General features: G+C 39.0%; 1 protein-coding gene across 1 annotated transcript in view; it reads right to left on the reverse strand.

Moving 5' to 3' along the window:
- The window catches only part of TENM2 (teneurin transmembrane protein 2), a 970,061-nt gene that overhangs the window by 101,904 nt on the left and 844,410 nt on the right, over nucleotides 1-23,747 (reverse strand). The window contains exon 16 of the mRNA XM_058167878.1: nucleotides 768-914. Within this exon, the coding sequence (XP_058023861.1) occupies nucleotides 768-914 (147 nt within the window). The remainder of the gene's footprint in view (nucleotides 1-767; nucleotides 915-23,747) is intronic.

A 23,747-nucleotide genomic window follows, 5' to 3' on the forward strand; every position in this document is an offset into this window, starting at 1 on the left:
AATATAATACATAAAAATGTGTGACTGGTAAATGTGTAAAAACAAATAGCTATAGCATTTAAAGTCAGAGGTATACTTTATACTAAAATCATTTACAACTTATCACTGGCTAAAATTTCTTCCAGTATATAATGTCTTTAGGACAATATATATCAATACTGAGACAGAACTCTGTTTTATTAATTAACACGCTTTTTAATAAAAAAAAACCCTCCACGAATAAGTTCTTGTATCACAGCCAATAAAATGAATTCCACTATTCCGTTCCATTTAGCACTTTCTGCTTTGTGAATTTAAGTTGATAAAATACAAGTATTACCTTTGTCCAGAATTCTCTTGTATTTGCCCATAGCTGGCAGTTAACAATACCTTGGAAAGTTTCCTGCTTAATCATCTGTGCCTTTGCTTGAATAATCTACAATGTATGCTGGTATTTTTGCAAGTATAAGTCACACAGAGGGTATATCTGAAGGAGCACTGAGACTTGAAATTCTAAACCACACAAATGCCTAGTGAGAATTCTAGCCTCCAAATCTAAGCTTTGCCAGAAATGAATCAAGCCCTATATTTAAAATAAGTCATTCAGGTCATATTATTTTGCTCACAAGAGTACTACTTTATCCATCTCATTTGCTTCAATGGAAATGTAACAACAACACTTGACAATAGTAGGAGAGGGGGGTCTTTCACTCGTAAAATGACTCATGATGAAACTGCACATAACCCTCTGTTCTTTCAAGGCTGGGAATTGGAAGACTTTTGCTCACCTCCCTCATTATCCTTGTTATCAGCACAGGAGGTTTCCATAGCAACATTGCATCCAGGCCCTCTCCAGCCGGTCTGGCAGACACACTGCCAGCTGTTCTGACCGAGTGTGCATCTCCCATTGCCATTGCACAAATCAGGGCAGCCATCTGGTTGAAGAAACGAAGAAGATAAGTTCAAGTAATATTGATTTGCACAAATATTCTATGCTGTAGGCACATTAGACAACATTACTGTACACCCCAAAAAAAGCTAAAGACTATGTCAAGTGGGTTTGTTGCTCTAAAGGACATCCCTTATTTGAAGTTGACTAAGTAGAGGGCAAAAGAAAGTGTGTGAAAATTATATGTAGTCTTTCTTGTCAACAAGAAAAATCTACTAGACAGCCTGTGATCCATTGGGTCAGCAGCTCAGAGATATTTACTTACTTAAACAAAGAAACAAAATAACCATAAGCAAAATAACAGTGGGAATGGACGTGACTTCTTGCCATTTAGAGCATTGCTCACTGTTCTCTGGTGGCTGATGGCAAAACTTGACTTGACCTTCAAAGCTAGAGTGGGACTGGTCTAACTGATCTTCAGAGACCAGACAGGCTGGTCCACCCAGCTTTCAGAAAGATTGGATGACCCTGATATACTGAACCCTCAGCGGGTGATGCAGCATTGAAGTGACCACAAATTTGTGAAAACTTCAATCCCACAGGAGTCATGGGTCCCAGGTTTTGGACACATTCTGTAATTTAGCTCAGTGGCCCCCAACTTTTGGGCACCAGGGACCGGTTCCATGGAGAGAGCTTTTTCTGCAGACCTGAGGGGGTGTAGCTTCGGATGCTGCCTGTATCCCAGGGGCTTTACTTGTTTGCGTGGCCTGGTTACTGTTGTGCTGTGGACCTGTGCCAGTCCATGGACCAGGGATTGGGGACCCTGAGGTTGGTTCAAAAACTATTGTCCTGTGATGCACCATTTCACCGAATTAAAGGTTACAGATAAAGAGGCCTGGGAGTTTTAATAGTATATGGATTTTTAAAGGCGTTCAATATGAGAGTATGATTTATTCAAATACCTATACTTTGTTTCCATTATCTTTAAATAACTAGTTACACAACATCTTGCTATTTCTTTATAAATATGATGGAACTTCCTCATGGATTTATGGTTTTGAGCAACTACTGTATGTCACTGCATAAATTAATAGTGAATAGCAGTAATTTAAATAAAAAGTGCTACAATGCATGAACGTTCTTGTTATTTCAAATAACTATATACATTTACAAAAATAAACTCCTTGCAATATAAATAGATCTGAGCATAAATTTGTATTTTCTAAAGGATATGGTAGAAAACATGAAACAAGCCCTGTCTTACTTTCTCAAATGCAGATTTCATTATGTAGGTAATGGTTATTTATCATCACTAATTACATTAAACTGGATTTAAGTTTACAGATACTTAATTTTCAGAGAATATGCTATAAAGCACTACCAAGAGCAAAAGATAGCTTTTTCTGATCATTCAGAAATAATCATGTTCATATCAAAACAATGAAGGATAAAACAATCCATTTGCTCAAATGTCATTCACAGATTAGAAGTAAAATTTCCCACATAATCTTTATGCTCATTGCATTATTTTCTGGGTAGAAATCTATATGATCAAGAGTTGTCCATGTTGTAGTAGTTATCTGGATTTCTACAGCCCCAAATACAGTAAACATTTCACCACAATGCCTACATGTAGTCCTCGACTTACAACAGTTCATTTAATGACCATTTGAAGTTACAACAGCACTGAAAGAAGTGAGGTTATAACCATTTTTCATACTCACAACCATTGCAGCATCCCCCACCATCACATGATCAAAATTCAGGTGCTTGGCAACTGACTCATATTTGTGACTGTTGCAGTGTCATGAGGTCACATGATCACCTTTTGTGACTTTCTGACAAGCAAACTCAATAGGGAAGCCAGATTCACTTAATCATGTTACTAACTTAATAAATGCAATAGCACTTAGACTTATATACCGCTTCACAGTGCTTTATAGCCCTCTCTAAGTGGTTTACAGAGTCATCATATTTCCCCCAATAATCTGGGTCCTCATTTTACCCACCTCGGAAGGATAATAACAACAACAACAACAACAACAACAACAACAACTGAGTTGGAAGGGACTTTGGAGGTCTTCTAGTCCAACCCCCTGCCCAGGCAGGAAACCCTACACCATTTCAGACAAATGGTCATCCAACATTTTCTTAAAAATTTCCAGTGTTGGAGCATTTACAACTTCTACAGGCAAGTTGTTCCACTGATTAATTGTTCTAACTGGATGGAAGGCTGATTCAACCTTGAGGCTGGTGAGATTCGATCTACCAAACTTCTGGCACCCAGTGATCAGCAGAAGTATCCTGCAGTACTGCACTCTAACTACTGCATCACCATGGCTCACATAGTATTGGCTTAACATAGTAACTGATTTTTAAAAAAATAAATAAAAATAAAATGATTAATGCCGTTCTGACTATACATTTAATTCAAATATCCATGGATAAAACAGCAATGGCAGTCAGCATCCTGAAGGTAAATGGTCTCAAGAGATAAAAGAACTAATCATCTTATTCATTAAAAGAAATAGGGAAAGAGAAGAATAAGAAAGGGGAGCAGTCACACAATTAAAGTGTTCAAGTCTATCTGATTCCTACAGAGTTTTTCTCTAAAAACCACCCCTCCCATTGCATTCTGCTTTCCAACGTATATTATTTCCCAATCTATTTCTCCATGAGAAGGCCTTTCTTGCTGAAATGAAATGCTTCATTTCAGAGCTATTGCTAGACTCAAGCAGAATAAAGGGATCTAATTAAGTCTAATAGCAGTTTTAAAAGGCTTCCCCTTCAAAACAACGAATACATTGGTGGCAAATATTTTACCTTTGCACACACAAAAGTTACAAATGACTATCTTGCAATCGCAGTAGGAGTAAAAGTAAAGGATATCTGTTCCTTCAGATGGAAATATTTCTGGGAGTTCTTTTTTGAAAACACTGCTGACTACAAGAACACTTTTTTTTTTCTGGGCAAAATATTTCATGATTAGATGTTTCTTGAACTTTTATTTTCCTGAAACCAGTGGTTATTCCTTGCAGGATTATGTGTTTGCATCCCATGACATAAACAGTGTAGTAAACTTCTGTAACTATCATCTCCCATTATCCTTTGTATTATTGTATTCTTCTTTAAAAAGGTTAAAAACATCCCACATGAAGAACACATGCAGGAACTGGATATGTCTATTTTAAGGAAGAGAAGGATTAAAAGGTGGCATGACAGCAGTCTTTCAATATCTAAGGAACTGTCCCAAAGAAGAAGGGGGTCAACCTATTCCCCAAAGCACCTGAAGGCAGGACAAGATAACAACAACAACAACAACAACAACAGAGTTGGAAGGGACCTTGGAGGTCTTCTAGTCCAACCCCCTGGCCAGGCAGGAAACCCTACACCATTTCAGACAAATGGCCATCCAACATTTTCTTAAAAATTTCCAGCATTGGAACATTCACAACTTCTGCAGGCAAGTTGTTCAACTGGTTAATTGTTCTAACTGTTCTAAAGATGGAGACTTATCAAGGAGAGATCCAACCTAGAACTAAGGAGAAACTTCCTGACAGCAATTAATCAGTGGAATGGCTTGCCTCCAGAAGTTGTGGGTGCTCCAACACTGGAGAGTTTAAACAAAACAGATTGGACACCCATGTGTCTAACGTGGTAAAGGGTCACCTGCTTGAGCAGGAGTTTGGACCAGAAGAGTTGGAAGGTTCTTTCCAAATCTGCTGTTTCTATTATTCTACTGTTATTCTGTTATTCTGATCACACTTGAGGCAAACTCTGTAGAAGTTTAAAAATCTTCCCAAAGATATTGTTTTTAATGGCACTTTATTTTCTTTACTGCTTTGTACAGAGAAACTTCTCTACCGCCCATTCAAACAACCTATGGCTGAGGAAACTCCGCAAGAAAATCTTGTTTGTTTATTTCTTTGCTTTGCTGCCCAATCATCAGCTCCAAGGACACTCAACAAATGCAGAATGTGGAACAACTGCTGTAATATTTAAGAGGTGGGAACCTTCCACCAACTCTGCATGAACATGGAAATTAAAGCTGCTATCATTTAGTGCTGATGACTGAGAAAGTGTCTCTCCCGCCCTCATATCCAAGCTATCCATATTCTCAAGAATGAAATTTAAAATCTGATGCCCATTGAAAAAAATAACCAATGATTATGTATAGAATCATCCTAAACAGATAGCCAGTTGCTAATAAGAGATGATGCATTTAAGATCTAAGTCCACCGCTTATTAGCACGCTTATTCCAAAGTTTGCATCATCAACAAGTGGACATGTAGACTAACAACTAAATTTCCCCAACTTGTACAGGTGAAGTGGTCTCACAGTGATTTTGTTATGGCATTATTCCTGACTCCAAGCCAGGCTTTTTATCCAGGAGATCAGCTTGAGGACAAGGACTGGGATTGATCTCTCCATTTTTTGTGAAAATTTTTTAAAAAAGTAATTTCTTAGGCCTTATAAGTCCTATTTCTATTATCATTTATATGTCAAAAATAATAATATTTGTATAATTGGTTGATGGGGACATTTTCTACTTGTTCTGGTTGTGCGTATTTGTTTCTAATGAAACTCTTCACAAACAATACATTTTGTGCAGCTTTGAGAATGATCTATGATCATTCCATGAGAGACATAATAAAAAGCTGGAATACCATCTCAGGATTCCTGCTTGGTTGCCAGCATATTAGTCTCCCATATGTGCCATTTGCTAATGCTTTCTGCTACATCATAACGAGGCAATGAACCTCAAACCCATTTACTAGTTAGAGGCATTGACATTAAAAAGAAACCCATTACCTCATGATGAGAATGTTGATTCTACTCAACAAAGGTCACTTTATGAATGTGTACATAAATGTCCATCAAAAGTCATAATCCCATACTCTTATGGATCTCTTTGACAGCAGAAACACTTCTTGATTGGAAACTTATTCAGTAGGATCACATTAAATCTGCTGATGGTTAGCAATCTGACTGAAAATTTTACTATATTAGCAGTAATATCAGTCTGAAATGAGACTTCGGTAAGGGAACTTTATTTGCCTCTCAATGTAAAGTGGGGTTAATAATTGAGAGAGGAATTGAAAAAGAGGCTGTGAATCTTTATAGAACACCTTAGAGATCAAAGGAGACTATGTTTAAAAATGCTTTGTTGAAAGCATTGCCCTCAATATTTATGAACCTAGAGCTACATGTTCCTGTGAAATGGTCCCAGCTTTTTGGAACATTTTGACCCCTCAGATGAGATTGGCGCCCACCTTCTTGACCTTCTTTAAGACCCTGAAGTCCTGGTACTGCCAGTTGGCCTGGGGCTCCAATGGAAGAAATATCACACTGAACATGGAAAATTAATAGCAGTTCCTCACCTCCCCTGTATATTCTTTTCCCTTCTTCCCTATTTAGTTATAACTTGTATTTTAATTTGATTTTGTCTATCTGTCTGTCTATCATCTATTTATCTATGTATGTATGTATGTATGTATGTATGTATGTATGTATCTATCTATCTATCTATCTATCTATCTATCTATCTATCTATCTATCTATCTATCTATCTATCTATCTATTGTAAGCTGCCCAGAATCGCCTTGCAGTGAGATGCACAGCAAATAAATTAAATAAATAAATAATAACAAAAAGTATCAGGTACCACTGATATTTTCCTTCTGGAAAATTAACAGTTACAGAGAGCCTGTACATTCTAAATGGTAAATCAACCATTCAACAATTCTGGATGAGTTCAGGAACATGAAGATGCTCTGATCTGCTATTGCCCATCTTTTCACTGGGAACATAATCTCATATTTTCCCTGTAGCCCGTGACTCAAAACACTTTCTATGAATTATTTTTGAAGATAACCCTAAGTACTATAGTTTTGAGTTTTGCATGTATTTGCTTATTTAGCCTTTTAGTACTGCTCTGATTTTTCACATCTCCTTTCATTTCTTTTTTCTGTATGAAATAGGGAAATTTAATATTATTTACAGATATACAGTATTTATTGGCTTTATTAGATGTAGGTACTGGCCTATAGCAGATAAGTACTAGAAGTATGATCGGTGATGATCATAGCAGCAGATACTGGTGGAGAGACATATTTCAACCCTAGATATCAATAAAACACTTTTGGAGCAAGGCAATAATAATAATAATGAAGAGCTAATGTTGGTATTGTATCCGTACTGTCCCTCTGATCACTCCTTTGAAAATGAACCTGCCATTGATGCAGTACAAAAAGAGAGGGTAATATCAGGCATGAAGAATCAGGCCCACACATTAAGTTCCAGATAAGCTGATTCACTGCTTAAGCCTATACGCAAGAATCTAGTCAACTAACAGTCAGCACTAAATTGATGCTAGATAAGAGCTAACGGCATTTGAAAGGGTGGGGGTTTGGGATGGACATAGATTGCTTGTCTGAATGTAATGACTCCAGGCCGATTCCTCTCTTGACTCTGTCCCCAGACTCTGCCTTTCCTTCTACTTCATTAAAAAAAATAATAGAAAATCAATTCTACAAGTATGCCCTTGTGTCAAACTATTTTTCTTTTTTCTGTGTTGGGAAAAGTTTTAAGACTTAAGGGGATGACTTATAGTATAGGGAAGGCCAGGGAGAGCCAAACTGCAGGGAGATCCCAAAACATTAAGATGGTGGTGATAGTTGTGTGACACAAACCTTGTCCCTTTTGTATGTGACAACATTGCATATACAAAAGAGTATCACTTTGGTCAGGAATATTATCTTTATTTTATTTTCACCCACCCCTTCCCCCATCAAGTGGATATTCCTTATAGGCATGCTAATTGTAGCATTAATAATATTTTTTGCCTGCTTCTGCTGTTGCTCCCCAGTAAGCAATCAGTTGATATGATAAAATTATGATATTCCAAAGAGATTTAGTATACTGAAAAGCAGAGTAGCAATACAGAAACCAGTCAGAAACTGAGGAAGCAAATTGCTTTGTTTAATCTTTTCAAAGCAATGAATGACAACAGCAAGCTAACAGAATTAAAAGAAACTTATAATTAATATCACATCCAACTGCAGTCAGTACTCTTTGCAATGTTCATAAATTATTTTTTTAAGTCTGTTCTCATATCTTCCATCTCTGTTTTTAGATCAGCTGTCACATCCTCCATTTTTTCCCCATGATTATTTATTGTAATTGTTCTCACATTGGAATATGTCAATTTAAAATATGCCTTTTGGTCTCATCTAATGGATCGGTTTATAACTTTCATTTGGCGGGTGAGAAAAAGAATTCAAATGTGATACTACAGACTTGTTACATAAATCCAAAATGTTCAAAGTCAACTACTTACAACAAACATTCTCTTGATCAGCTTTTCTATGAATCACTGGAATTCTGGAATTTACAGAAGCAGCTAGTTAAAACATGCAACTTATTCCTAGGTAACAAATGGTGGTTAGTAATTGAAATTCAAATCTACCAGCTGCATGAACTGAGCAGAATCTGTTTTGCAAGTGCTTTCCATTCCGGACTTGATCTTCAGTAACATTTTTCTTTTTTAAGAGAAACACTTGTCTTATCAAAAATACTGCTGATACTGTTGAAGTCAGATACATTCTCCCTCCCCTCCTTTTTCACATGGGAACCATTGGGCAAAGTGGTTCAATAATCGTCATATAATGTATAGTACAGGAAACTAACTGCCATTGTAACATCTATAAACGATAACCCAATGCTTGGATTTCTTAATCCAAAGATATCTTAAACTCTTCTGCCGAAGATAAAAGAAAAGCTGAGGGGTGAGTGAGATTGAGAGTTGGAAACATCAAGTATTGGAAGCTGCTTTTCCAAAACTACATATCTCTCTCTCTCTCTCTCTCTCTCTCTCTTTTGTGTGGTGGTTTGTGTATGTACTAAATGACAAAAAGAAAATGGTCTAGGAGAAACCAAGCATCCCCTGGCCATGATTTTAATTTGTGGCCTGTAGGCCTAGGAATTAAGAAAAATACCACAAATTTCAGAGCAGGGTCACCCCAGTCCTTAAATTCTAACATCCCAACTTTGGCTGCTTTCTGCTTCAAACATAAATATTTAAAATGCTTTGTATTGTTTCCTCTAGGAGGGAGATACATTCCTCAAATTCTCTCTCTTCACTTTTCAGCTTTTCTACCCCAATTTGTGTTCCCTTTTGTTCTCTATTTGTTTTCTGTTTTCTGAAGGAAATCTTTTTAACCTTTACAGGATTCTGGGCTATCCTAAAAGATGAGCAAGCAACTTTCTGTACTTGGTTAACCCTTCTATACATTCCTCAGTTCTGTATTCCCATTTGCAAGTATATTATACCAGCATTATGGTTACTATTTCCTAACAGTTCTACTTACATTTTGTACCAAACTTCTTCAAGTTTTTGTCTTCTATTCTACTACTTCCTGCTATTGCCACACCAATTATTTACATTTTCTTTTCAACCAGAGTTGAATCTGGTGTGTTTTGCAGTTATGCAGTCCATCAATGTTGCTGTATGGTTGAAGGCATGATTGATTGTCATTATTTTTCTGGTCTTCCTAACCAGGGTTCTATTTCTGCTTGAGCCCAATCCACTATTCCATGTATGTGTTTACTGACTGGAATTGCCTAGGTATTAATTGCCTTGATGATTTTTCCTCCATTGAATTTGGACTTTAAGAGGTATTCATTACTACACTTCTTCTTGAGATCAGTGTGCTAAACGTTGTCAGCTTGTATGGTGTCCAAATATTTGCAGTGATCTTCTTCATCCAGATTCTTGATATTATTTCCATAGAGCATCTTGATTACTTCAGGTTTTACTACTTTTTCCTGTTTAATGGTGAGCATGATACATTTGTCCAGTCCAAATTCCATTGTAATATCTTGGCTTTATACACAAACAATATTGAGCAGTGATTCACTTTAAGGTGGTATTTTTCCATACAGCTTCAAATCATTCATGTAAAGAAGGTTGTATAACCTGGAAGATGTTTTTGATGTTTGAGAGTGATGGCATGTTTTGTTCAGGATTGCTGACAGAGATACCAGTGCAATGACAAATAGTAGGGGCGATATTGAGTCTTCCTGAACACTTTCTCTCTGGATGATAACCTCTCCCAGCTATCACAACAATCTGAAAACGGTGTCTTCAAAGCTTCTGATGTTTCTACTAACAGTTGCTATCTTTAGGCACTTGATTATTTATTTCTTCTTTGTCAAGTAAAACTGACAAAGAACTTGACTGGTTCCTTGCAGTCTCTCCATTGATCGATTGGTAAAATGTTTCTGATTCGATTGAAACTGGAGATTCTGCTTATAGTTGAAATTTGAGCTTTGTATTTGCTGATCTTCTTGGCTTGGTTATTTGCTACTATATTGATTTTCTTGGCTTGCTGTTTGCTACTATATTATTTTTAGTGCTTCATTGATCTTCCTTGTTTCTGTGCAATGTTTTTTGATCAGGTATTGTTTGGTGGTCTTGTTTTTCAGCATTTTTTCTTCATATTTTTATAATTTGTTCTAGATTACTTGCATCTGAGTTAAGCGTGAAGATATTGTTTTGCAATTTAATCAGCCATTTTGGTGGTGTATTCTTTCACCTTTTTTTCTGATTTATTGATTTTGCATCCCAGATATTAGTTATGAAGGTGTGCCATACATATGTCAAATACTCAGAACTTATAGAAGTCTCTAAAGAACATAGACAAATACTAAATAAATCTATAGTACTCAAGATTTCAAATAAGCAATAAAGAAAATCAAGAGTGGAAAGGGGCAAGGAAGAGATGGCTTGATGGCCCAATGTTACAAAAAGTTAAAGAAGGAACAAGCAAAATCATTATTCAAGATGATTATTTTTAATTCAAACAAAAACAATATCAAAGACATGAAAAGAATCATATTTAACTTTTACAAAAAACAGGAAGAACTGAAGAATGCTTAGTTATGCGTCAATTATTTTATTGAGTGATGATTGCAAGATATGTACCCCATATTAGCTAAACTAACATATTGTGCTCCTGAAATATATACACACAGATCAGATAGGTTAATAGATGATAGATGATAGATAGATAGATAAATAGATAGATAGATGATAGATAGAAAGACAGATGATAGATACATAACAGCATATTTATATATCTGTGTGTGTGTGTGTGTGTGTGTGTGTGTGCGTGTATACCCACATTAAGAAAAAAGGTAGCAATCATATTGTTAGATATTGAAAAGCTCTTGAAATGGTTATTTCTCATGGAAGTTCTAGATAAATCCGCATACTGACGGGAGGTTCCATACTTCCACCTCTCACAATACTAGACAACACAATAGAAACCTTTAAATTTCTAGGTTCTAGCATATTGCAAGGTCTAAAATGGACAGCTAACATCAAAAACGTCATCGAAAAAGGACAACAAAGAATGTTCTTTCTGTGCCAACTCAGAAAGATCAAACTGCCCAAGGAGCTGCTGATACAGTTCTACAGAGGAATTATTGAGTCTGTCATCTGCACCTGGTTTGGTTCTGCAACTGAACAAGACAGACACAGACTTCAGAGGATAATTAGAACTGCAGAAAAAATAATTGCTACCAACCTGCCTTCTACTGAGGACCTGTATACTGCACAAATCAAAAAGAGGGCTGTGAAAATATTTACAGATCCCTCACATCCTGGACATAAACTGTTTCAACTCCTACCCTCAAAAAGACGCTATAGAGCACTGCACACCAGAACAACTAGACACAAGAACACTTTCTTCCTGAACAGCATCACTCTGCAAAACAAATAATTCAAGACTGTCAAAGTATTTATTAAATCTGCACTACTATTAATCTTCTCATTGTTCCCATCACCCATCTCCTTCCACTTATGACTGTAACTTTGTTGCTGGTATCCTTACGGTTTATACTGATATTGATTGTTTCCTGATTGCTTATTTGTAGCCTATGACTATCATTAAGTGCTGTATCATTGATAAATGTGTACCCTATGACTATCATTAAGTCTAGTAAGTGTTGAACCTTGATGAAGGTATCTTTTCTTTTATGCGCACTGAGAGCATATGCACCAAGACAAATTCCTTGTGTGTCCAATCACACTTGGCCAATAAAAAATCTATTCTATTCTATAAAATAAATGCTAAGAAAAATTTACAAATTCAAACAGCAAAGATTACAGCAAACTGAACACTCCCTGAAACCTTTTTAATATGTAAGGCAGAAGGATAGCAGTTTCTCTTTCTTTAGTATTTGTACTTTGGAAGTTCTAGCAAACAGGATCCAAAAAGAGAAACAATTAATTGGGATAAATTTCAGGAGTGCAATGCAATATGACATACTGTGACAGATGACAGATCACTAATAACAATCACAGAACCAAAAATCTCTATGTGGTAGCTGATGCAAGTGAACAATTTCTGGATATAAAATTAATGGGGAAAAAAACCTAAGACAGTAACAAAGCATTTATTCTCTGAAAAAGACAACAATGTAAAAAAAAATTAATGTAGCTTCCAAAATCAGAAAAATAGAAACCAATCTTTAAAAAAAGGAAAGACTTTGATAAAGGTATCAGAATTTGAAACACTTGCACAAAATCAAGGTCGAATTTGGACATATTTACAAATAATCACCATGATATGATATGGAAAGAGAACAATTGAAAATTTATGTGATAAAATGAGTGCAAAACTTCAAAGAAGCAATAATAGAGGATCAACTAAAGAATTATGGGAGAAAAATCTGTAGCATTCCCACCAAGTTACAACTTAAAGGGAAATTGGTTTGAACTTTTTTACAGATGGTACATAACTCTGTTTACTGGAGAAAGCAATTATGTTTGGAAGATCCGCTAATTCTTCCAAACATAATTGCTTTAAAGGGAAACCAGATCACCAAAAAACATGGTTACTGGATACCATCGAAGCTGACACCAGCTGGACAATAGAAAGACTCAAAGAAACAGAGCAAAATTGAAAGATGTGGAGAGGGCTGGCCCAGAAAATTGCCAAGAGTCGAATATGATTAAATGAATATCATCATCATCACATAACTGTAAAAATTTGTCATGATAAATGAAGTATATGACAACAAATGTTGGAAACCCCACAAAAAGAAGGATTTTATCATATGTAGTGTTATGCTAAAAAAAGAAAATCTCACAAGTCCATCAGATGTACATCAAATCTTTAAAAATCTTAAAAATAAAATTCAAACAGTTTTGTAGATATTTTTATCAGGTATAATTCCAGAAAACAGAAATGAAAAATATTACAATTTGCTCATATATATGCTGAAAGCTGCAAGAACAAACTCAGTCTGACACTGGAAAAGAGAAATCTTGCTGACAGTATCAGATTGGGGGACTAAAATTGGAGAATGCTTGCAATGGCAAAATTGACATTAATAGAAGTTTAACCAAATTCAAGCAGGAACAGCTCCCTTAAATATAACACAATATTCAGCAAACCATTTTTAGACATCTGGAATTGGGTTTCTAGGATTTAAACAGAGACCAGCAACAATCTTTAATGTCCATACTAAAGAACCAATATATAAATTGTGCTCAGTAGTTGGGGACACAGATAGAAGGAAAGGAAGAAATGTTACTGGAAAGATTTTTTATAATGCTTTTAATCTATATTTAGCATTTTTCATTTTTTTAATCTTATTTTTTTGTCTTTTGCTATTAAACAATAAAAGTATTAAAATAAAAAACCTGATACCATTTCAGACAAATGGTTGTTCTTAAAAATTTCCAGTGTTGGAGCATTCACAACTTCAACAACAGAACAATCAGTGGAACAACTTGTCTCCAGAAGTTGTGAATGCTCCAACACTGAGCAAGGGTTGGATTAGAAGACCTCCAAGGTCCCTTCCAAGGCTGTCATTCTATTCTATTCTGATAGCTCCATGTCCCAATAATTGTTATGTTTAATTAAAAAGAACAAGAATGAAAAGGCTTTTCAAGGAAGAATGAATGGGACACTGAAATAAATTTGAGAATCTGTAAGTAAACAGAATTATTTTTCCCCCAGCTATCTAGCCAACATAAGTTGTAGGACAAGAACCTGAATCTGCATCACATTTCCCGGAAAGAGAATGGGAACAATTAAAATAAGTTGAGGTAACATGACAAAATATTCTAGGATATCAGGGAAGAATAGCTGGTCATTTATTACTGATCCTGAGATCATTGATCTGAGGTACCACAAAGAACTTAATTATAAAATTGCTCACATATGAGCCCCTCCCCAAAACAGTCATTTCTCCCTCACATCAGACTGGTTACCAAATGATTGTAAGCTAGCCAGTGTGACACCAGTTTCAGAATATATCCAGGGGAGATGTGAATAATTATAGGTGTCTCAGCTTAACAATGTTCTGGGCAAATGTCTAGAAATGATAGCTGAAGCAAATATAAGCCCATAGAAGAATAATCCTTTGCTGAAGGAAAATCAGCATGGATTCTGTAAAAATAATCCTGCCTCAACAATCTTCTATATATATTATTTCAGAATGTCAATAGACACATGAATGGAGGTGACTTTGTAAGGATAGTTTGCTTGGATTTCCAGAAGAAAGAGAAAGTTTCCCATCAAAGATTTTGAATTAACTTAGTGGTCATAGAAAAAAAGGCCTATCCTTTTATGGAGTGCTAACTGGTTAAAAAAGATACTGTGGCAAAAACTAGGAAAACATGGACAATTTACTTAATAGAAATAAGTAAGAAGCAAAGTCCCTCATAGACAATGTTGAGATTTATTTTTTAAAAATGTACTTCAGTCAAATATCTTAACATAGGGTATGGCTGTAAGCAGAGGTGGGTTTCAGCAGGTTCTGACCAGTTCGGAGAACCAGTAGTAAAAATTCTGACTGGTCCCGCCCCCATCTATTCTCTGCCTCCCAAGTCCCAGCTGATCAGGAGGAAATGGGGATTTTGCAGTATCCTTCCCCCGGAGTGGGGTGGGAATGAAGATTTTACAGTATCCTTCCCCTGCCACACCCACCAAGACACACCCACAGAACTGATAGTAAAAAAATTTGAAACCTACTGTAAGGTTTCCAGGTTTGCGGAGAATATCAAACTGTTCATGCTGGTAAAACCTACAAGACTTGTAAAGAGCTCCAGAAGAATTTCTTTAAACTTGATGAATGATTAATATGATACATTTTAACCTGGGAAATTAATTGCCATAGGATATGATGATGTCTTTAAAAGAACTACTGGTGATGATACTTAGGGCTATCCTTATTGGGGGCAGCATTCTTTCAAATATAAATTAAAGGGTGAACACACATAAATGTTCCTATCTCTTGCTTACAAGCAACCTAAAGCCATCAAATTGGTCACCGTGAAAACATGTTTAAGATTAGGCCTTTGCCTCATCCAGCAAGTTTCTTATGTCTTTATAATCTTCTTAAATATGTCAGCAAAATTTATGTTTGTATATAAGACATGTAAGAGCCAGTGGTTAAGGTACAGGCAAAAAAACCCAGGAGACTGAGTTCTAATCCTATTTTAGGCACAAAACCTAAGGATAGGTTTATCCAAGGTGGATAAGCTGGGACCAGTAACTCTCTTTCAGCTTCAAGAAAGAGGCAATGGCAAACCCCTTCTGAAATCTTGCCAAGAAAACCTCAGGGACTAGTTCTGAAAGTCACCAGGAATCACCAGGAATCTAAATTTATCTGTCATTATGACATTCAGCTTCTGAGGAAGGGTCCCAGGATCTTAGAAAATCAGTAAACCATTAATAATATATCTTCATATTTTTTTTCATAAGAGAACATGGAATCATATAAATACAATGGTGGGAAGGAACCTTGAATATCATATAAACCCAATTCAGAAATCTAATACAATATTTCTAGCTGACAGCCATCCAGCCTGTTGTTTAAATGCTTCAAACCAAGAGTCCACCAGTTCCTGAAATGCTCTGTTCAATTAGCTCCTACCATTAGGAAATGTCTTTTTATTTCCAACTGAGATAACAGAATAATGGAGTTGGACAGTGCCTTGGAAGTCTTCTAGTTCAACGCCCTGCTTAAGTAGGAAACCCTATACCATTCTGGACAAATGGCTGTTCAGTCTCTTCTTAAAAACCTCCAATGATGGAGCACCCACAACTTCTGAAGGTAGCCCATTCTACTGGTTAATTGTTCTCATTGTCAGAAAATTTCTCCTTAGTTCTAGGTTGGTTCTCTCCTTGATTAGTTTACAGCTATTGCTTTTTGTCCTGCCTTCTGGTGCTTTGTAAAATAGGTTGACCCATCTTTTTTGTCGCAGCCCCTCGAATATTGGAACACAACTACCATGTCACCCCTAGTCCTTCTTTTCACTAGACTAGACATACCCAATTCCTGCAACTTTTCTTCATATTTTTTAGCCTTCAGCCCTCTAATAATCATTGTTGCTCTTCTCTGCATTGTTTCCAGAGTCTCAACATCTTTTTTTATATTGTGGCAACCAAAACTGGATGCAATATTCCAAATGTGCTCTTATAAGACCTTATAAAGCGATACCAACACTTCACATGTTCTTGACTCTATCCTTCTGTTAACGCATCCTGGGAATGCCTAAGCAAACAAGATCTCCTTGTCCTGTCCTCTGGGGCAACACTGAACTTCTGCATACCTTTAGGTATGTCTTATGCATACCTTCAGATTATATTTCCCTGCAGTCTTCTCTTTTCTAGATTAAACACTGCTTCCAGCTACTCTACATTTGTTTTATTTCTTTCTAAATATGATCCAGTTGTTAATGTTTTCCCTAAAGTGTGGTGTCCAGATTCAATATTTTAGGTGTAAAGCAGAACAATGGCATGTATTGCTCTAGGCAGGAGAAAATTGGATTCAATTTTAGGGAAACTCACATTCCTGAACTATGATTTTCAATCTCAGCCACTTCTCTGTGAAATATACAAGCTATTCAGTTTCCTTTCACCACCAGCCTTTGGCTCTATGTAGTTGCCAACATTGAGAAGTTCAGATATAAGAATTTGTTTGCCACTAGCATGTCAAAGGTTAGCTGTAATTGTCAAGAAATGCCATGTACTAACAAGCTCTATAATGTTCTTCTGATGCTCGTAAAATGGACAGTCTTGAAATAAGAAAAAGATGCATTTGCACTACATAGACAGTAAAAGAAACAAGCAGTTGCATTGCCTAAAATATGTCTCGAAGACATTTTATTTTACCTCTTGGTGTGTCATGTCTGATGTTTGAACAACCAAAATAATATACTATCGAGGGACATATCACACTGTAACATTCCCATTTCTTTTAAATGCAAAAATATATTAATTGTGAACTCTGGGTCTTCTTCTTCAAGGGAAATTGTAGAGTGATCAACAAATCACAGTAGTCTAAGTCTCCCCTTCCCCAAGAACATCTGAGCAAGATGAAAACATGAACAAAATCTGTGAGAAGTTTTCACTACAGTTGGGAATTAATGGACATGACTTTGCTTTTAGTGCGAATAATAGAGAAAGGAAAAGTATAACAGGCATGAAGTTGCTAGGAAACATCGCACCACAAGCGAAGTTCATTCCATTTGTGACTATACAAAGAATGTACAGACACACATACACATACACACAGGGTTTCATTAAAAATATCATAAAGCATAAACGCAAGCACCTAGATAACAATGTGCTCTAATTATTTACATCAAAAGTAGTTATTCTGCAAGTGTGAGGGTTTTTTAATCCTCCTTTCAAAACTGTATTAATGAAGGATAAATAGAGGCTTGATAAGAGACTCCAAATACAAATTAGGGAGTAGAACTTTGGATCTTTTTTAAATGCAACAAAACAAAACAAACCTCCTACATATTATATATGTATAAATACATATATAGCAGGATAGGTAACAGGACAAGCTTTGTCAATTAGTATACTATAGTATAGCTTTTATTGTCATCGTACATCATATAGCCAATGAAATTGGTTTAGCCTCTCTGGTGCAATCCATAACAGAAAATTGTGGGTATTACCTGGGCTGAGTTTGACCCTGTGACCCCTGATGACATGGACAGGTTGTTGGCTAGGCTGAATCCCACCACATGTTTATTGGACCAGTGTCCCTCCTGGTTGGTACTGGCCACATGGGAGGTGACACGAGGCTGGCTCCTGGGAGTTACCAATGCTTCTTTGTTGGGGGGCATTTTCCCCACTGCCTTGAAAGAGGCAGTGGTGAGGCCCCTCCTCAAGAAGCCTTCCCTGGACCCAGCTGTATTGGCGAACTATCGTCCAGTCTCCAGCCTTCACTTTTTGGCGAAGGTTGTTGAGAGTGTGGTGGCATATCAGCTACCCCAATACCTGGAGGAATCTGTCCAGTCCGGCTTCAGGCCTGGATACAGCACTGAGATGGCTTTGGTCGCGTTGGTGGATGACCTCTGGAGGGCCAGAGACAGGGGATGTTCCTCGGTCCTGGTCCTTTTAGATCTCTCGGCGGCCTTTGATACCATCGACCATGGTATCCTGCTGCGGCGGTTGGCGGGATTGGGGGTGGGAGGCACTGTTTATCGGTGGTTCTCCTCCTATCTCTCTGCTTGTTCGCAGACGGTGTTGGCAGGGGGGCAGAGATTGACTTCTAGGTGCCTCACTTGTGGAGTGCCACAGGGGTCGGTTCTCTCGCCTCTTCTGTTCAACATCTACATGAAGCCGCTGGGTGAGATTATCCGTGGTTTCGGGATGGATTATCATCTGTACGCTGATGATACACAGCTGTACATTTCCACCCCGAACCACCCCAACGAAGCTATCGAGGTGATGGACCGGTGTCTTGAGGCCGTGCGGGTCTGGATGGGGAGGAACAGGCTTCAACTCAACCCCACCAAGACAGAGTTGCTGTGGGTTCCGGTGTCCCGGTATAGTCAGCTTACACCTTTGCTGACTGTTGGGGGTGAAGTTTTGGCCCCCAGGGGAAGAGTGTGCAACTTGGGCGTTCTCCTGGACGATCGGCTGTCCCTAGAAGAACATTTGACGGCCATCGCCAGGGGAGCATTTTATCAGGTTTGCCTGATTCACCAGTTGTGCCCCTTCCTTGACCGGGACTCCTTACGCACGGTCACTCATGCCCTCGTCACTTCTCGCCTGGACTATTGCAATGCTCTCTACATGGGGCTCCCCTTGAAGAGCACCAGGAGGCTCCAGCTAGTCCAGAATGCGGCTGCGTGGGTAATAGAGGGAGCACCACGTTGCTCCCATATAATACCTATCCTGCGTGGCCTGCACTGGTTGCCGGTAGCCTTCCGGGTGCAATTCAAGGTGCTAGTGACTACCTTCAAAGCACTCCATGGCTTAGGACCGGGTTATCTATGAGACCACCTTCTGCCACTGATAGCCTCCCAACGACCTGTGCGCTCCCACAGAGTGGGCCTGCTCCAGGTGCCATCAGCCAAACAATGTTGGTTGGTGGCCCCCAGGGGGAGAGCCTTCTCTGTGGCAGCACCGGCCCTTTGGAACGAGTTACCTCCGGGGTTACGCCAACTCCCCGACCTCCGAACCTTCAAGCAGGAATTGAAGACTTTATTATTCAATCGTGCGGGACTAGCCTAAGTGCATTTTAATTAATTAATTTATTATAATTTTAAATTTTAAAGAGTTTTATTGGTCTAGGACCGTTTTAGTGAATTGGCCTATTAAATATTTCATTTTAAATTTTAAATCTGTTATTTATATTTTGTATTATTGTGTTTTAATATGGCTGTAAACCGCCCTGAGTCCTTCAGGAGAAGGGCGGTATAGAAATTAAATTATAAAAAAATAAAAAAAATAAAATAAAATACAAAACAACATAAATAGTATAGAGAATAATCCCTATACAAGTAATTGGGAAAAAAAGACTAGTCATACATTTCTGTATGTCCGTGGAGTGATTGTGATTGTGTTTAAGAGTATGACAGCCCATGGGTAGAAGCTGTTTTTAAACCTGTTTGTCTGGCTGGCTATGTTTCAATATCTTCTGCAGGATGGTAGAAGTGAAGACACTGGCCAGGGTGTCAATTAACACTGAAGCTTTTCTTTCTCCAAAAAGTACTTTTAGACAAATTCCAGATACTCATGCAATCCTTTTTGAGAAGTTAAATCATTTAAATATGCGCCCAATTTTTGTATGCAACACTTCTGTCTGTATCCAAATCCCTATTTCTAAAAAGGTTCCTAAATATACATAATAGTGCCTATGAACATTTAGTAACGGCGGAAATCTTCTTGAAAAATTGAAATAAAATCTGCAGATTGAAACAGTACTGACATTGTGATGCAAAGCAGAGTCTTGAATCTACAGGTGCTCATTCTCACACACCGAGTTTTGTTACAGCAAGGCCAGTCACAGCTGGAATAGCTATCTACAGGCACAGAATAGCATGAAATAAAAGTAGGCATTTTGATCATTATGCAGACTATATCCAGAGTTTATAAGAACCAGGAAACTTCATATCGGAGATAGGCATAACCGCAGCAAATCTTTATGTTGGAAATACAGTAATGAAATATGTGCTAAAGCAGCACTGAAATAGCAGCCTGGTAAAATCAATCAATAGTTATGATTAATCCTAACAACAATGACATATTAGGAAGGTCCGTCTCATACTTGCTACATATTTCGCTATTGAAATTGTAATGTATTTGAATTTTAGGAGGGAAATTTGAGCGGGAAAATGCACGTTGCTGATTGGCTGATGCCTCAGCCAAATTACTATTTAAAGAGGGGGTTTTGCCTGTTGGTTTTTGCTGGGATCACAATAAACTAAAGAGCTATTGTCACTTGTATCGTCTCCTGCCTCTTCATTGCCCGAACTTAACATTGGCGACGAAGGTAGGATATTGAAGGCAGTGAGACAGGAAAAAAAGCTGAAGGAGCAACTTAGTTTCAACCCCAGCCAGTATCAAGAGCGGATACATAGCGATGTCTAGCTATACGCTGCCAGCGCCATTCGACCCAGCCAAGGAGAAATGGGGGTCGTACATGGCTCGTTTCGAGTGTTTCCTCGAAGCTAACGAACTGCAAGGAGTATCGGATAATCGGAAGCGCGCTTACTTCCTGAGCTACTGTGGGCCAGAAGTCTTCGATACTGCCGAATTGCTGTCGGAACCAACGCCTGTACAGTCGGTGCCATGGCAAACGCTACAGACGACGCTATGAGCACACTACGCGCCGGTGCCATCAAAGTTTGTACAACGGTTCGAGTTGAGGCAAAGGTGTTCAGCGAGAGGGCGAATTGATAAGCGTGTACATGGCCGCATTAAGTAAAGCCGCAACCCACTGTGAGTATAGAGACTTGGAGGACACTTTATTAGAACAACTCATTTGTGGGGTCAGGGACATCCAACTACAGAGGAGTCTGCTGTCGAAAAGCAACCTAACCCTGGCGATACCCCTGGATGAGGCCAGGGCACACGAGATGTCCACCAAAGCAGCGGAAACCTTACAAAAGCCGAACACGCCGAATGCTGCGGTGAAAGCAACACCAGTCCACAGCGAAGAAATCCAGGCCGAATCGGACGGTGAAGAAGAGGAAGAGGTTTTCCACACCGAGAGGCCGGAGAGAGGCGACCGGGATGAGTGCGTGAGTTGCGGAGGCCAACACCAACGACAGAATTGCAGGTTCAAAGATGCAATTTGTCGGTGGTGTGAAAAGAAAGGACACATAGCTCAGGCCTGTCGAGCCTCCCAACCTTCCCGTCAAAAATTCAAACCGGCCAATCAACAGGGCGCCGGTTCAGCGAAGCGGCCAGGGATTGGCCAGTTCAAAAAAGGTGCGAAGTCGAATCACACCACTGTGCAAGTGGGCCACGCATTGACACGACTAGAAAAGAAAATATTCACTATACATCGAAGGAGTGCAGTGTAAAATGGAGGTGGATACCGGCTCATCAATCACGATTATGTCCTGGGACACGATCGCACGGGACCTGCCAGAAGTCACGAAACGACAGCTGCAACCCCAAAAGCTGAGAGTGCAAGACTACCAGGGAAACCGGATCCCTGTTAAAGGAGCCACAATGGTCAGAGTAAGATATGGACAATTCAAGAAAACCCTGCCGATCACCATCGTTGACAGAAACCTGCCCAGCTTACTGGGACTGGACTGGTTTCGAGCCCTAGAAATGGGCATAACCGGGATCCACAGCAATGGAGTCAACCTGAAGGACGAATTGTTGAAGGAATTGGAGGACGTTTTTCAAGTCAGCCTGGGCAAGTACGTGGGGACCCCCATATCATTCAGTTTAGACCCCCAGGTAGCTCCCATTAGATTAAAAGCTAGGAGAGTTCCGTTCGCTCTCAAACCCAAGATAGACAGGGAATTAGACAAACTAGTAAACCAGGGAATACTAGTCCCCGTCGACCATGCAAAATGGGAGACACCGATAGTGACGCCAGTCAAACTGGACGGATCGGTCCGGATTTGTGCTGACTATTAGGCAACGCTTAACAGGGCATTGCAGAAGAGTGCTTATCCCGTCCCCATAGTCCAACATTTGTTGCACTCGTTAGGACAGGGACAGGTTTTTGCCAAACTAGACCTGGCTCAAGCATACCAACAGCTACCAGTTGACAACGAAATGGCCAAAGCACAGACGATTGTCACACACCGGGGCGCCTTTAAATGCACTTGACTTCAGTTCGGAGTTAGTGTAGCCCCCGGGTTATTCCAAAACCTAATGGAACGGCTCCTACAAGGTCTACCGGGAGTAGTTCCATATTTTGACAATGTACTGGTATCAGCAGAAAACTTGGAAGAATTAGGGGTCAAATTGTGGAAGGTTTTGGGCATTTTCAGGTCTGCGGGGCTTAAGGTTAAACTCAACAAATGCCAGATAGGAGTTGAATCTGTAGAATTCTTGGGTTACCGGATAGATAAGGAAGGCATCCACCCAACTGAGAGCAAAGTGCGAGCCATTAGAAAGGCTCCAACCCCAAAAAACAAAACAGAATTACAAGCATTTTTGGGGCTTGTAAACTTCTATGCGTTATTTTTAAAAAATAAGGCAATGGTAGCCGAACCGCTACATAAACTGCTAGCGAAAAAATCTGTTTGGACTTGGGGCAGGGTTGAGGCTAAGGCGTTTGAAGGCGTTAAGAATCTTTTGTCCAGCGATAGCCTTTTAATTCAGTACAATGGGACGTTGCCACTAGTACTAGTTTGTGATGCATCACCCTACGGGGTAGGGGCTGTCCTCAGCCACAGGTTACCAAACGGTTCAGAAGCCCCTATTGCATATTTTTCCTGCACGATGTCTGCAGCGGAAAGAAACTATAGCCAATTAGACCGGGAAGCCCTGGCTATAGTCTCTGGGGTTAAAAAATTCCATGAGTACCTGTTTGGGCGGCAATTTGAACTAGTCACAGACCACAGACCTTTATTGGGACTCTTGGTGGGGGACCGTCCAACACCAGTTGCATTATCACCCAGGCTGACCCGTTGGACTATTTTCCTGGCAGCATATTCGTACCAACTGTCTCACCGACTGGGCAAGGATTTGGGACATGCGGATGCTTTAAGTAGATGCCCGTTGCCAGAGACTATTGAAGACTCAACCCCAGGGACGCCTGTCTTGTTAATTGACTCTTTGGACTCTGGCCGAATCACATCCACGGAAGTGACTAGGGCATCTTACAAAGATATTATTGTGAGAACTGTGATCGGTTGGGTGCAGAGGAGATGGCCTGCTTCACCGGGGGATCATTTCAAAGAGTTTACAAAGAAGTGTTCGGAACTGTCGGTACAAGGGGGTTGTCTGTTATGGGGGATAGAGTGGTTATTCCGGAGAAACTACGAGGGCATGTGTTGGAGCTATTGCATGTGGCCACCCAGGGATTGTGAGGATGAAAAGCCTAGCGAGAAGTTATGTGTGGTGGCCACAAATGGATAAA

This window comes from Ahaetulla prasina, chromosome 2 (assembly GCF_028640845.1).
Source record: "Ahaetulla prasina isolate Xishuangbanna chromosome 2, ASM2864084v1, whole genome shotgun sequence".
In the NCBI taxonomy this organism is placed as follows: domain Eukaryota; kingdom Metazoa; phylum Chordata; class Lepidosauria; order Squamata; family Colubridae; genus Ahaetulla; species Ahaetulla prasina.